Source organism: Chelonia mydas, chromosome 2, assembly GCF_015237465.2.
Source record: "Chelonia mydas isolate rCheMyd1 chromosome 2, rCheMyd1.pri.v2, whole genome shotgun sequence".
Classification (NCBI taxonomy): domain Eukaryota; kingdom Metazoa; phylum Chordata; order Testudines; family Cheloniidae; genus Chelonia; species Chelonia mydas.
In genome coordinates, this window is record NC_057850.1 from 97,660,549 (window position 1) to 97,675,946 (window position 15,398).

At 44.5% G+C, this 15,398-nt stretch overlaps 1 protein-coding gene and 1 long non-coding RNA gene across 2 annotated transcripts in view; both read right to left on the reverse strand.

The window, feature by feature from the left end:
* DIPK1C (divergent protein kinase domain 1C) overlaps nucleotides 1–2,855 on the reverse strand; it is a 43,092-nt gene extending 40,237 nt beyond the window's left edge. The window contains exon 1 of the mRNA XM_007054595.4: nucleotides 2,310–2,855. Coding sequence (XP_007054657.2) covers nucleotides 2,310–2,492 — 183 coding nt within the window. The 5' untranslated portion in view covers nucleotides 2,493–2,855. The remainder of the gene's footprint in view (nucleotides 1–2,309) is intronic.
* A 3,558-nt stretch (nucleotides 2,856–6,413) lies between these two features.
* LOC122464516 lies at nucleotides 6,414–12,432 on the reverse strand. The gene is made up of 2 exons (XR_006288615.1): nucleotides 12,206–12,432; nucleotides 6,414–8,327 (listed from the first exon to the last, which is right to left on the reverse strand). It is a non-coding gene; the product is annotated as an uncharacterized LOC122464516 (long non-coding RNA).
* Between the last annotated feature and the right edge of the window lie 2,966 nt (nucleotides 12,433–15,398).

Genomic DNA, 15,398 nt, shown 5'->3' on the forward strand with positions numbered 1-15,398 from the left:
GAAAGTTATGTAGACTAATCAGGGTAATGGTGGGGGTCAGGATGCAGGTAATGAATGGGAGATCAGTAGTAATAAATAAAAAGTCCTACACTCTGAGGTGATGTTTAAAGGATATGCACCACCTACACCCTACTGAAATGTTGTGCATTTCTTGTGCTGGCCCTCTATACAGGTATGAATTTCACCCTGTGAGAGAAACTAAAAAGCACCACTACAAAATAGAAGGGAACATAACCAAGCATCCTCGCCCATTGGATTACAACAGGTCACTTTCATCTTGTTGCCCACTGAAAACACTGTCCTCGTATTATATTTTCCATATCACCAAACATGCCCCATGCTTCAGGAAAAGGATGGGATGGAAACCTGGAAAAGTAAGTTTTCATGAAAGGCGGATCTCTGCTCACAAAGCGGGTGTTCTGTAGCTGGATTGCATTGCCTATAACAGTGAAACCAAGTGTGGTGCTTAGAACATGTACACAGAGCAACTCCCAGCTAACAGAAGATGAGCTCAGTTCCTACCGGCTCCACCAGGAAGCTGTTCCTTTTTGGTTCAATTAGAGCCATTGCTTATGGACAATGATGATCCTTTTTCACGTCTTAGCTGGGGAAATGCTCCCATCTAGTTCAGCCAATGGACTGGAGACACCTCTTTGCTACAGGGTTACTTAAGTCCACTCTGGTGTCTGGCGAAACACTGGCAGAGACAAGGGTCCAAATGGCTCATCCCTGAAATCTCAGGGCTCAGGGCCTGAGAGGGAAATGTGAATGTAGCTGTTGCCGTTTAAAATAAGTTGGCAAGGCTGCTATTAATTATTAATTATTATTATTAAGGCAAAGTCTTCCTTACTTATCTAGAACGTAGGAAAATGTATGATCATCAGTTGCTTGCTACTAAAATAGATTATTTAATTTCCATTTGGATTTTTTTCCACTTAACCCAAGCCTTTAAAAAAAAAAGACCCAGGCTTTTAATTGTAACCCACACTGCTCCACTTTTCTCTCTACAGAATTTCAGATCACCACATTTGGCTGAATAGTCTCACATGCTTTCTTGCTTTTTTTTTTTTTAATAAATATTTTTAAATATCCCCTACCAGGAAAAAAATGTGGTGGACCATAACCTGAAGATGATTTCTGAATCGAATGTGATCTCTGCCTAAAAAGCTTGTAGAGAAATCACCTTATATTTGAATGCATGTAGAATGCTGAAGATCCCTTCTAAAATATTTCAGAAGGGATGCATCCGATGAAGTGAGCTGTAGCTCACGAAAGCTTATGCTCAAATAAATTGGTTAGTCTCTAAGGTGCCACAAGTACTCCTTTTCTTTTTGCGGATACAGACTAACACGGCTGCTACTCTGAAACCTGTCGGAAGTATAGTTGCACATATCTCAAACAGCAGAATCTTGGATCAGCTAACCTAAAGTATTAAACTACCTTGTTTTCCAGTACCAAAGAAGAGCTGAATATGGTCTGCAGATGTTTTAACTCCCGGACCTTTACTCCCCTATTTTTTAAAATCCATTAGAAGATGCTTTACAAATATTTTAGTCCAAGCAATTAAGTGCTCTGTCTTGTTGAATTGACATTACCCTTCTGGGTAGAAGGAGTAAAATGCAGTCAGCATTGTAAAGCCTTTGCAAGTGGTAGCTTTTCAGCCCAATTCCCTTTTTCAGCTGCTTTTCTCTCTCCCTTATACACAGTGAAGCTTCCCTGTAAGATTACTCCATCAGCCAGAGGTACTCGCCTTTTCCATTAACACGTTCACAGATCTAGTATTGTTGCATCAGACAGTCATTGGTTCCCAATACTCTGTATTGCAAAGAACGATGCTTGGACCATATTTTGCATCAAGGAAAACGAAGACATTAAAACATAATAATGCCAAGGAAATGCTATGAGTTTAAAAAACAGTCATTAAAAACTCGGGACGTTTTACGCGTTGCCTTTTTAAGCCCCTGAGTGCAAGATCTGAGGCATCGTCCGTGGGCTCCATTCTGCCCCGGCTTCTCTTATTTAAAGTGAAGCTTTTTCACCAGTGACTATTTTTCACCAGTGGAATGAGGCTACGGTTAGTTCGCCTGGTTAGTATGGCCCGTTCTGTGCAGGGGAGAGCGACTGTACCAGAACGAGAGAGAAATGTAAACGGACGCAGGGATCTTAAAGGGGATCGGGGGAGGGCGATCACACCCAGTGTGCAGGGGATCAGAGAGCAAAGTGGCCTCCTAGGGCCCTGGCGCTGAGCGTGGCGTGCTGACCTGGTACTTGCCATGCCAGCCTCACTCTGCAAGCGCGTGGGGACATACCAGCCTCGCCAGCATCCTGTGGCTTTTCTCGTCGGTGCAGCGCTCGGAGAAGACGCTCCTGTGGACAAGGAAGAGGAACGTGCTGCCCAGCAGCCAGCAGCCAGCCCAGCAGAGGAAGAACAGGAGCGTGCATCTCCTCCAGATCTTCAGCCTCAGCCTCTTGAAGCCAAGGATGCCCCGCATGGTCCGTCCTGGCTGGGGCGGCTTCACGCACAGCAGCCGGTGCAGCAGCCAGAGGCAGGAGGGGGCTCCATGGAGATCAGTGTCGCTCCCACTTGTTCGGATCTGTCGCTGGAGCCATTGCAAGGAAGCAAATACCCACCCCGCACCCCCCGGGCGTTACTCGCTCAGTGGCCCGATCTGCCTTGTCCATGGGCAGTGGCTGGCAAATGACAACGTGCTCGCTGAGCAGCAGCAGCAGCGTGCGTGTGTCATCCCCACGGTGCGAGCTCCTAACTGGGCTCTCTGTGATGGGAGCCCTGCACTGCATGGAAGTTACTCCCACTCTGGCCCTCGCACGGACTGATGCTTTTGCAAGAAGACTGAGCTCTCCTTTTGAATTGAAGCCACGTAGTTCCGCCTCTTTTGTCTGCTGTCTCCTGTGTCAACCAACCCTCCTACTGGAGTTACTAGGCAGCTTCTCTCCCCACCCCCTTTCTCCCGAAGTTTCACACGCAAGAATAAAAGGGGGGTTGCAGCCTTGATTAGAGCGGCTCTGTGAATCTTTTTAATGCTGGTGGCGGCTTGACACTTTTAAGAGACAGCCCGAAGATGGATGGCCCGTCTGCATGAAGCGTCTCTAGTGAAAGGGGGACAAAAGTTGATTATTGAAGAATATTTTATGCTGTTTGAGTCCCCGTGAGGTTTACTACCCACAGGGGGGAAACAGCAAAAGCAACCCAAGTGCCCACTTACAAATGCAGGAGCACGTGTGCCGCTGAAAGTGGTGTGAACAAAGTGTGGGGAAGCCTGTCACCTGCTGGGAATAGCAGCTTTGGTCAGCCAGTGCTTAAAGTGCAGCCCTCCGCGACCGGGGCTGGATTTTCATGTGATGTTTTGCTGGGTCTGTGATCCCTTGTGACCCCCCACCTGCACACTTTAAGCACTGCATGTCCCCCCCCCCCCCGCAAACACACACACACACTCACTTTAAGCACTGCATGTTACACTCCCCAACACACACACACTTTAAGCACTACATGTAACCCTCCCCTCCCCCCAAACACACACATACTTTAAGCACTGCATGTTATCCTTCATCAATAACACCAGCTCAGACCCTGGAGACCTGTAGTATTTGCACTGTACTCGCTAATGCACTCTCCCAAACAAACCGAACAGGTCCCTGCCCCCAAAGAGCCAACATTCTAAGAGCTCAGCTGTGGTTTTCAGCACACAGGGGTATTGGGATAGTGACTGTTTGCTGGGAGCCGTGTGTATGTCTGGGGCATAGGCACTGCTGCACTTTTCTAGACAGGGAGGGTGTGGTCATCCTCCCCCTCACCACAGAAGTGACAGCTCCACCAGTGGCTGGTGTAGTGAGGTGTGGGCCCCTCTCCGCCTTGTGTGAGAGGCTGGTGTTACTGTGGGGGCTACCTTCATTCCGTAAGAGCAAGGACTGCGGTTATGATTGGCCCCTGTGCTGGGTAGGATGAGAAAGAGGATCCTTGCATCCTGTCCCCATTCCTGGGCAGGCACTCAGGGCTGTGCACAGTCTGGCCCTCACGCAGAACACTGGGCTCAATTCTTCCCCCTTCCCCACATCCAGTTAAGTAATAATTTACTCTTTGGGTAAGCCCATCACTTTCATAGAATAAGGTGCAATTCAGCATAGCAAGAGCATCTGATTCTGGCCCACTATGAGATATGGCACTAAAGAGAGGACCAGATTCTTCTGCCCTCATTCTTATGGAATTGTACCTCATTTCATGAGCGGTCCCCTTGCAGTAAAATGCATTGAATTCAATGGGACTACCCACCAAGTAAAATTTTACTTAACACGAATAAAGATGGTAGAGTATGGCGCACAGGTGGAGTGAGAGTAAAGGACAAGGGCAAACTGTGAAAGATAATACAATAGTATAATATATGCAGTGTGTAAGTCACTACTTGGGAGTTTTGTTAGTAATTTAATTTCACTCATTTAATTTCACCAAGTGGTGGTCAGTATTGGATAGCTGGGCACAGTGAATCCAAAAGATGTATGTGCTGCAGCATCATGTCCAAATTCATCAGGCGAAATCTTTCTCTGCCTGGCCCAAGACACTACAAAGAAAGATGTGTCTATTGACACAAAGGAATGTTACCTCTCAAAGCAGCAAGGAATCCATGTGCTGCAGGGATAAAATCATGTGTGTAGCAAGCATGCTGCGGGCCACTCCTTTTGCATGCTTAGCACAGATCCCTTGGCAGGATGGAGCAGGGCTTGAAGTAATCTTTTAAAAAGTGTATGACAGACATGAAAAATATGGAGAGAGGAAAAGGTTACAGATGACACCTTAGCCCTCAAGCCTTCTTGAGGCTGGTGGGGAAGGGGGGGGGGGGACTGAGAAAAAGAAAACAAAAGTACTGCTATTTCATCCTGAAAGAGCCCCTGGGGCTGAAACACTAGCACTAGCCATGATTTCTATTTTTACTGTGTTTTATTGACCTTTTCCCTCTTTCCACATCTACATGCTGACAGCACCACACCCAGGCACCATAACATGTTTTTTTTCCCATCACACCGAAAGGTAGACTTGATTTTAAATGCTGGGGGCACAGTGCGATTGTAGGGGAATTAGTGATGTGAGTAGTGTGAGCAACGGGCTGGGAGCCAGCAGCTCTGGATTTTTAATCCTAGTTCTCACTCTAAGAGAATTTTTCAGAAGCTGTCTTTAAGTGTGTGCCCAGTATTCGAGTGGCCAGCTTGTGACTCCGACTTGTCTCAGGATGGGCATCGAGTAGCTGAGGCACCACAAAAAATTAGAGACGGCCTTTGAAAATGTGAATCTCAAACTGTGGGTGTGTCAGTATCTCCATGTGTAGCATGAGGATAACAGCCCTTATGGACCTATGGTACTTCCAAGTTAATTAGTTAACGTTTGTAAAGTATTATTTAAGTATCATTCTTTTTTAACCCTGGTTCTGAAACACACTTGAGTGATTCCAGACATATTGATTTTGTGACTCGGAAAGGGGAAACAGATTTTTGGAGCTTGAACCTGCATTCCTTTTGCAGTCAAAACACCCTCTGAAATCAGTGGGAGTTTGGAATGTGCAAGGAACCCAGGACGGCTCCCTTCATGCTCACTCAAGGTTCGATCCTTCAACCTCAAACCCATCTAACTAAAGTTACTGCTCTGCTGGTTTGGGACCACGAGATTTATGACAACATTGGAGACATTAATGCAGGAGAAAAAAGTTAAACAAGATTGGAAAAAACCTAATACAGTTAGAAATCTGTTACAAATATCTGGCAATTTTCTCTTTGTCTTTATCTTTTTGGGTGCTGCTCCCAAAAACATCTCTGCCGACAGCAAATCAAAGCTACACATCTGGTGCCACAACACCCACTCCTTCATAATGTGGCAAAATCCACAGGAACAAAGCTCTCCTTCCAGGAGATTTCTATAGAGCACTCTGTCAGTGGAGTAGTATGTTTCACCTAACTTTGCAGTTCTTGAAGATACAAAAATCCCATTGACTTTAGAAGGAGTTTTAGGCATGAAAGGACTTCAGGACTTTGGACCTTATTGGTAACTAAGCACCAAAAGAACAATGATGTCTATGTAGCATTGTAGTTACAATGTGTACTAACACTGGGGACCTTTTGAGCAGAATGGGATCAGAGCTAGAAAGTTGTGGCTCAGGCATAGAGCCAAACATTTCCAAGTGTTTAGATAAAAGGCCATTATACTGATGAGGCTATAACTGCAAATTTCAGATCTGGATTCAAACTTCACCAATATTCAGGGATGTTTAGATGGGGGATATTGATCTCAGCCCATCTTTACTTTTTAAGAATAATACTGGTCCTGCATAATATGAATCCATTTGTATCCATGCACTACTGCAATTTTTATTCAGCATCCCTCAAAAGTTATAGACTCTGAAGCAGAAAACTTTTGTTTCCTATATATATTAAAATATAGAAATAGGATTATGTCACATTGCAAATCTTACACAGAATATATTCCTGGAGGAAGCAATGGTTTTGTCATATTTTGATTGAGAAATAAGCGTGATGAAAATTAAACAGAAAGCCCCAAGTCAAAGCAAATGCCATAAAGAATAGTAAAAATAAACCTGGGATAAATGTATCAATTCATGTCCAATTAAACTGTTGAAAAGTTGGAAAGGACACAATGAAAACATTCTTGGTCTCATCTTCATCTCCATTTGGGCACATCACAAAACCACCATGCATTTTGGCACAGTTCAGGGTTGGAATAGCCAGAGAGTTTGAGGGCCAGAGGTGAGATGCCTTGGCAGAACTGTGTGAAGAAACCTGGCATAGTGCCTACCAATTGGCTCAAGCCAGGACCATTAGGACTCAATATTGGTAGGAGCTGAGCACACACCTCTCCCATTGACTTCAATAGGAATTGACTTTGCTCAGCCCATAGCAGGATTGGGCCCTTAGTCTTCATTTTCATGAGCACGCAATTCATTATCTGATTTTAAAAAGAATAAATAAATAAGATTCACCACTCACACCCAAATTAATGAACTGTGCAGTTGTTCATTATGGCTGAAAAAGCTCATCACCGAGTATATTTTTTAATGTCATTAGCATGAAAGTTGTGGGACTTGTCTTTGAAAATGTGATATGGTTTCAGTTATCTTCCACTCAGCACAAACAAGTCTACTATTTCTGCTGGAAGCTCAGAAAACTTGCAAACCCCACTGGACTGCAGTTCAAAAATACATCGTAGCATATAAATATTTCTTTCTGATTTCCTGTGGCGAAGTTAAATAATCTGGAAACATCACAAGGTTTGGCGTACATCTGAACATATCCTTCAGGCATGTAATTTTCCTGCTGCGCGCTAGGTCTAGCAGGGAAACTAAAATGTATTTTCCTCATTCATGCCACTAATCAAAAATAAATTGTTGCGGGCTGTTAACAAAATTTTCACAGCATTCTGTGCTGTTTCTTTATATTGCAGACCACAGTGAGACAGATGGTATAATATAAAGAATTCATTTCAGAACGCATGTAGCTTCTGGGGCTGCAGGGGAAACTGGAAATCATTCATTCCTTTGAACAAGAAAAGTGTGTAAATGGAAAAACTTTGTCACATTAGTATGTCATGAGGATGATGGGATTTATAGTAGATAGTGGCCTACTCTGGTTGTATTTCACTTGCTTGCAAATGTTCCGTAGGTATAGTTGCCCATGTGACCCCAAACCTGTTTTGTTTTCCTTATTCTCCTTTGCTCTTTTATGGATTCCACCTGTGACAGAGTGCTGGGAACCAACACTTGAGCCTGCACTCTGATCACTTAAACATTAATTAATTCCCCAACACCACCACCGTGCCTAATTAGCAGTTTAGAATGGACTGGGGAGGATTAAAGAGCTAATTAGCCCATTAACACAGAGGGTAGAAGAAAGCACTGGAAGGCAGTGCTGGGGAAGAGGGTCAGAGTAGGAGAGTCAGAACCAAGAAGGATCTCTGGGTGACAAGACCTCTTCCCTCTCTTTGCCAGATGGCTGAGGAGAAACTGAAGCTGTAAATGATGTGGTGTATGGATCAGTAAGGTGATGTGAAGAGCAATGTAAATAAACTACACTGTGATGTTTAACAGCTGAAGATCTCTGAATACTATGTGTAGACAGAGCAGAAGACAAGGGCAGGACCTTGCCCTCTCACAGCCTGCATGTTTTAGATGTACAACTTACCTTGTTCTTCTCTTCAAATATCAATGTGGAATCAATGTTTTATCTTGCGCCAGCTTTGTCCATCTCAACTGGAAACAGTGTCACTTTAGGAAGAGAATCAGGTATCATGGCAGTGACTGTGGTATACATGCCTAGATAGATAAGACTGGATTAGACAAAACAACCAGGATCCAAAACCTCCCTCAAAACCAGGAATATTATTCCATGTACCAAAAATGTTTTAAATCCCAATACTTCCAGAGATCATGTAATCTCTGTGGTTCTCTCCTCTGTCAATTCATGTTGCCTCTCATCAAGAGGTTAGGTTCCCTAAAAGCTGTATGGTGTAGCATGTTGAACCCCGTTATAGTATTGGCCTTCACAACACCCTCTGGCAAGGAGTTCCAGAGGTTGACAGTGCATTGCATGAAAAAATACTTTCTTGTGTTTGTTTTAAACTTGCTACCTATTAATTTCATTTGGTGGCCCCTTGTTCTTGTATTATGAGAAGGAGTAAATAATACTTCCTTATTTACTTTCTCTATACCACTCATGATTTTATAGACCTCGATCATATCTCCCCTTAGTCGCCTCTTTTCTAAGGTGAAAAGTCCCAGTCTTATTACTCTCTCCTCATATGGAAGCCGTTCTATACCCCTAATAATTTTTGTTGCCCTTTTCTGAACCTTCTCCAATTCCAATATATCTTTTTTGAGATGGGGCGACCACATCTGCACACAGTATTCAAGGTGTAGGTGTGCCATGGATTTATATAGAGGCAATATGATATTTTCTGTCTTATTATCTATCCCTTTCTTGATGATTCCCAAAATTCTGTTCACTTTTTTGACTGCTGCTGTGCATTGAGTGGATGATTTCAGAGAACTAACCACAATGACTCCAAGATCTCTTTCTTGGGTGGTAACAGCTAATTTTGACCCCATCATTTTATATATATAGTTAGGATTATGTTTTCCAATGTGCATTGCTTTGCATTTATCAACATTGAATTTCATCTGCCATTTTGTTGCCCAGTCACCCAGTTTTGTGAGATCCTTTTGTAGCTCTTCGCAGTCTGCCTGGGACTTAACTATCTTGAGTAGTTTTGTATCATCTGCAAATTTTGCCGCCTCACTGTTTACTCCTTTTTCCAGATCATTTATTAACATCTCAGAATAAACTGCTACAACTGCTTCCAACATTTTGCATAAAAAATTTCTGTTCTTTGGGTCAAATTCAGCTGTGGTGGTACAGCCATTTTACTACTAGTAAATGGCTACTAGTACTTGTAGCCAAGGACACAAGATATAAGGTATATTTAGGATATAGTGGTGAAATATAAGTATTAATTAATGCTGTAACACAGGACCTACAGGACTCAGGCTTGTAAAATATTTAGCTTTGCCAAAATAGGCTTTAGGATTTAGGCTAAATTAGCTATAGTATAAAGATATGTGAGCATAAGTAAGTTAATAATAAATGTGCTGAGCTTCTGTCTATGTTTGCGATATGCTGATGTTTTGAAAATAACTACTGAGTTGGATAATAATGTGTAGGAAAGATCAGTAGACACCCCAAGATGATGGTTGGTAGCCAGGGTGAAATGTGAGAGACTTCCTTAAGGTTACTGCCTTTTACTGTGGTGATAAGGTGATGTAAATGCTAATGAGCATAAGGGAAACTAACAAGTTAGCCAATGGAAAACAGGGCACCCCAGAAGTAGTAGGGTGTGGAAGTTCAAATAAGGAAAAGGGGTAAAAATCTTCATAAATACGTATGAACACCAGTGGGCATCCGCCTAACACATCATAAAAGGTGTATCCCGGCCTGTGTGATTCCAGGATGATGACACTGGTGAGGATGATGAGTAATGTTGTGGGTTTTTCCACAAGGCATGGTGTGAATAATGCAAATACTCTGTGTTCTGTGTAGGTGTCTCTCTCTCTCTCCTTTACCAGATTGCAGTGTGTGTATCGTTGTGGGCTTGGCTAGCTAAAGTAGTTACTATAAAGAGAGCACTGTGTTGTTCCGGTGGTACACCATGGGGTCCCCCTTCCATTGATAACCTCCCTGCTGTTGTCAGTCTTGGGGCTGAACAGTCACAGATTAAGGGAGGTGTAAACCCTCACTTTGGAGAGGGTGATTGGTTAAAGTAACACATAACTATAGATAAGGCTACGTGCTGAACCTGGCTCTTTGTGTTCTCCCACATGGGGTTCTGAAACAATTGAATAAACATTTTTACCTGTCTAACCCAGAGGTTCTCAAACTGCAATCCGTGGACCACCAGTGGTCCACAAGCTCCAGTCAGCTGGTCTGCGGATAGTTCCCTCAAAGGTGCACGCCTGGGTGGCTGCACATGAGAGAATGAAGGGCCACCCACCTAATTAGTGGAGCCGCACAGGTGTGGCTCCACTAATTACGTGCCTGGACCCAGGAGAAGACGCAAGGTGAGGTGGTGGCCTTGGGGGGTAATGGGGGATAGGTGGGAGGGGGCAGTGCAGTGAGAAGAGGGGGTGTGGGGAATTTGGGATGTACAGGGCTGCGGCGGCCAGAGAAAGAGGCATCTTTCCCTAGCTCCAGGGCTGCGGCTGCTGGGGAGAGACAGCCCTCCTTCCCAGCCCCAGCTCAGGGGCTGCGGCGGCGGGGGAAAGAGGGCACATCCATCGCATTAGAAAGGTAAGACTACTGATATTAAAATATGAGCTGTGTGCTTTTATTTGTAGAACAAAAAGTGTTTATTATTTTTTTTATATATAGCGCTTTTATCCAAAGCACTTTTCAATAGTTAGCTAATGGGACAAACAACATTTGGAAAGATCATTAAGTGATCCGCTGAGACATTGGGTCGCGAAAAAAAAAGTTTGAGAACCACTGGCCTAACCTATATTAGTAACTTGTTTAAAATTGTGCAGGGGTTATTTAACACACAAAGACCATCATTCATACTACATCATTACAGAGAAAAAAATACAGGTCTGATTCTCCATTGCTTTTCATCTCCTGTATTTATTTACAGATGCCATGAATCCAAAGTCCCTCAAACACACACAGATTCTTCCATGTTTTCACAATAGTCCTGTGGGTATTTCAGGGCAGGATCAAGCATTTAGTTACATAGTACAGCAAAAGGGAAGGAGCGGTAATCTTTCCTTTTTCTACAGTATATCACTATGACATATGTGCCCCACATAAGGGGAAGATTCTAAAGGCTTGGACTATTTTAGAAAAGTTACAATGTTGAACTCAATTTTAAACTAGTCTAGTTACATATGTGCTGACCAGTTTAACTGCATTTACATTACAGGTTTTCACCTATGTAACTAGACTGATTTGAAATCCATTTCATTACACAAATGCAACTTTTGTAACGTAGACAAGGTCTGAAGCTTGCATTTTGTTATGTTATTGTGTTTTAAATTTAAAGAATCTGGCACAGGTGTTTCCAGAGTTTTGAATGTTTTCTGTTACTAGGAGAGAAATGAAAAACAAATATTAAGTTTTGCATATGGAAAAAGGCATCTTCATTGCAGGCATAAGAGACCACCATGTGGATATTTTTGGTACTACATACTTGAGGTTATGTAAACTGGAAATACACCTTTTGGAAACAAGCTGCTCTGCCCCTTTGCATTCACATGTGTAACTCTTCTGCCAGGTGGAGCCAGCAGCAATAAGGGCCGGGTTCAGTATCTAGGGGTTCCTTTTCACCAATACAACACAAAACCAGCTCGAGCTCCCACACAGTGACCTGGAACAATTACACACCACCCCCTGGGCGCCTCTAACAGGCAATACTTCCCCTCTTGCAAGCACAGAGTAAGAGTGAAGCAAAAACTTTTAATAAAAAGAGGGAATTAACTCAGCATTAATTTGGGAAAACACCGCAAGAAGGGCTCATGAACACAAACCATGAGCAAAAGACCCACCCCCAAGTAAGTTGGGCAGTGTCCTTTTCCCTTCAGCGTCTTAAGTCCAGCAACCCAAAAGTCCCTTTAACGTGCCCGTCCCTTCTCTGTACTCCACTCACAGTTGCTGTCCTTGGCCAGTGCAGCCCCAGAGTTCAGAGGTTCATCCGCAGAGTTCACCTTCCACCATGTGTGGAAGGCAGGGTGGGTAAGGAGGCACCTTATGCACAGCACTGCTCGGACACTCGCTCGTCGCCCCAACAGCCAATCGCCACACCTCTGCAGGGCTCTGCTCTGGTCCTCTCCATCAGCTTTTTTGCTGGCCGCTGGCCACGTCTCTCCACCAGCCTTCCTGCTGGCCGCTTTCCACATCTCTCTGCCAGCTGCCCTGCTAGCCACTTGCCACGCCTCTCCACCAGCTGCCTGCTCACCAAGCTATCTTCAGCTCCCCCCACCCCCCCGCACTTAACACAGCTATCAGTTATTTCAGCTGTTAGTGGGGGAGCCTCACTGCTGGTGCACACTGGGCAGTCTCTTGCAATAGAGACACTGTCCCAAAGTAGGTCTAATACTTAGACCAAAGTATCAGTGATTTCAGCTCTGCAGAGTGTAACAAGACTCTCAATTGAGTCTAAATTAGCTCTTTTATTCCTCTCCATGGATCATCACCTTGTAGTGGTGGAGAGGCTTGTGTGTCTCAATGACCCCGAGAGCAATGCTGCCTGGAATCATGTACTCCCTTAGGGTCACCCATGGCAGAATGGTCAAGGGCGAGGTTCCAGACAAAGTGTGATCCAAGAAGTCCCTAACAGCAGAGCAGACGAAGGATAACTGCACAACGGAGGTAAAACTGTTGTGTAATGTTACAACAGCTGTGAAGGTGGATGAAGGCTGCAGCAAATAGAGGATTTCCAGTCGTCATGGTGTCCATGCCATTGGTTTCAAGTCCTCTATCTGTCAAGGATAGTGTGGTGACTGTTGTGCACCAATCTCCTCGCTTTAAATGAAGTCTTGCACAAGCATCTTCTAGTTTTTGGGAAAATGACATTTGCACAAGTCAAAAGTCCGGTGGCAATCGACAAGTGGCGACAGGAACAGGACAGTGAAATCTGGAATTTCGTAATCACAGACCAACTCACAGGTGGTGGGTGTGTGATACAGTTGTCTTACTCGAGGATTGAGGCGGGTCGAGCATCTCGGCAGCTGCACCCACTACTGAGTGGTCCTTTTTAGGATCCACTCTGCTCACCCCACATGGGGAGGGGGTTAGAAAAGGTACCCTAAAAATAGTCTTGCCTCTCTTTTTCCTGGCTGGATAGCCAATCCAGCAGGATCACCACCTCGGGGGTCAAAAATGTAAGAAACTTTTCAACTTTGGAACTTGGAATGTACGTACTGTGACAGGGTCAGGCCAGATGGCTACAGGAGAGTGACAGAAGACAGATATATTAGCCCCAGGTTAAGTAGGTCCATTTTCCCTGGGTAAGGTAACAGGGAAGGTTCCAGAACAATCAGGAACTTTCTGGAAACAATTAAAGCAGACAGGCTGATTAGAACACCAGCAGCCAATCAAGACGCTGCCAGAATCAATTAAGACAGGCAGGCTAATCAGGGCACCTGGGTTTAAAAAGGAGTTCATTTCAGTTTGTGGCATGCGTGCGAGGAGCTGGGAGCAAGAGGCTGACAGTGAGAAGATGTACTACTGGAAGACTGAGAAGTACAAGCATTATCAGACATCAGGAGGAAGGTTCTGTGGTGAGAATAAAGAAGGTGTTGGGAGGAGGCCATGGGGAAGTAGCCCAGGGAATTGTAGCTGTCACGCAGCTGTTACAGGAGCCACTGTAGACAGCTGTAATCCACAGGGCCCTGGGCTGGAACCCGGAGTAGAGGGCGCACCCGGGTTTCCCCCATCCCTCCCTTCCCCCAACTTCCTACTTGATACTGGAGGAGTTGAACTGGACTGTGGGTTTCACCAGTGGGGAAGGTCTCTGGCCTCTTCCCCAATCCACCAGGTGGATCAGCAGAGACTGGGGGGATTGTTCTTCTTCCTGTCCCCACGCTGCCCAGTGATGAGGCTAACTGAGTGAATGGCAGATTTGAGCCACGAAAGTGGCCAAACTGAGGGCTGCCATGAACCTCTGAGGTGAGCAAATCTGCCAATAAGCGCAGGACCCACCACGGCAGAGGAGGAACTTTGTCACAGTACCCTGATGGACAATTCAAACAGCGAACGACCAGAGTGACATACAGCCATAATTGCTCTTGAATTGAGTCGGTTTAACATTGATATTGCTGCTTTGTCTGAAACTAGAAGAGCTGATGAAGGACAGGTGAGGGAGGAGAAAGGAGGATACACCTACTTCTGGAAGAAAAAATCTATAGATGAACGCTGATTGCATGGAGTGGGCTTTGCTATAAAAAACAAGCTCATCAGGTGCCTCTCTGTGGTACCAGTTGGCATCAATGAGCAGTTTATGACACTCCGATTGAGGCTCACCAAAAATCAACAGGCAACTATTGTGAGCGCCTATGCACCAACACTGGATGCCAATGAGAATGTAAAGGAAGATTTTTATTCTCAGTTGGAAACCATTTTATCAGAGACCCCTACAGAAGACAAGATCATCCTTCTGGGGGATTTCAATGCACGTGTTGGACGAGACTCAGACCTGTGGAAAGACACAATAGGGAAAGAAGGAGTTGGCAAAAGCAATTCAAATGGAATTCTGCTCCTGACCAAGTGTGCTGAACATGAACTTATTATTACAAAAACCCTTTTCTGACAAAAGGAAAAGTTCAGAACATTTTAGAGACACCCATGGTCAAAGCACTGGCTTCTCCTAGACTACGTCGTAGTTCATGCCCAAGATCGTAGCGACATACTTCTCACAAGAGCAATGACAAGTGGTGATGACTGTTGGTCTGGTCATTGATCCACAATGAAAATTAAAATCGCTCCAAAATGGAGGCTGCAAAAGAAGCAGGTCAGGCACAAGCTGAAGGTGCTAGATTTGGAGGACCCTATTAAGCATGACCACTTCCAAGAAGTCTTAGAAGAAAAGCTCCCATCAGAGTTTCCTGAAGAAATTGAGGAACTTTGGAGCCAGTTGAAACCAGTAATCATCAATGCCTGTGAGGAACCCGTAGGTTACCAAACCAGAAAACATCAGGACTGGTTTGATGAGAATGATGCTGAAATTGAGCAACTCATGAATGAGAAGAGAATAGCATTTTGTGCTTTGCAGAACGACATAAATTGTAATATAAAGAAAGAAGCCTGTGCCAAGGCGAGGTCAGAAGTACAACGTAAAATCA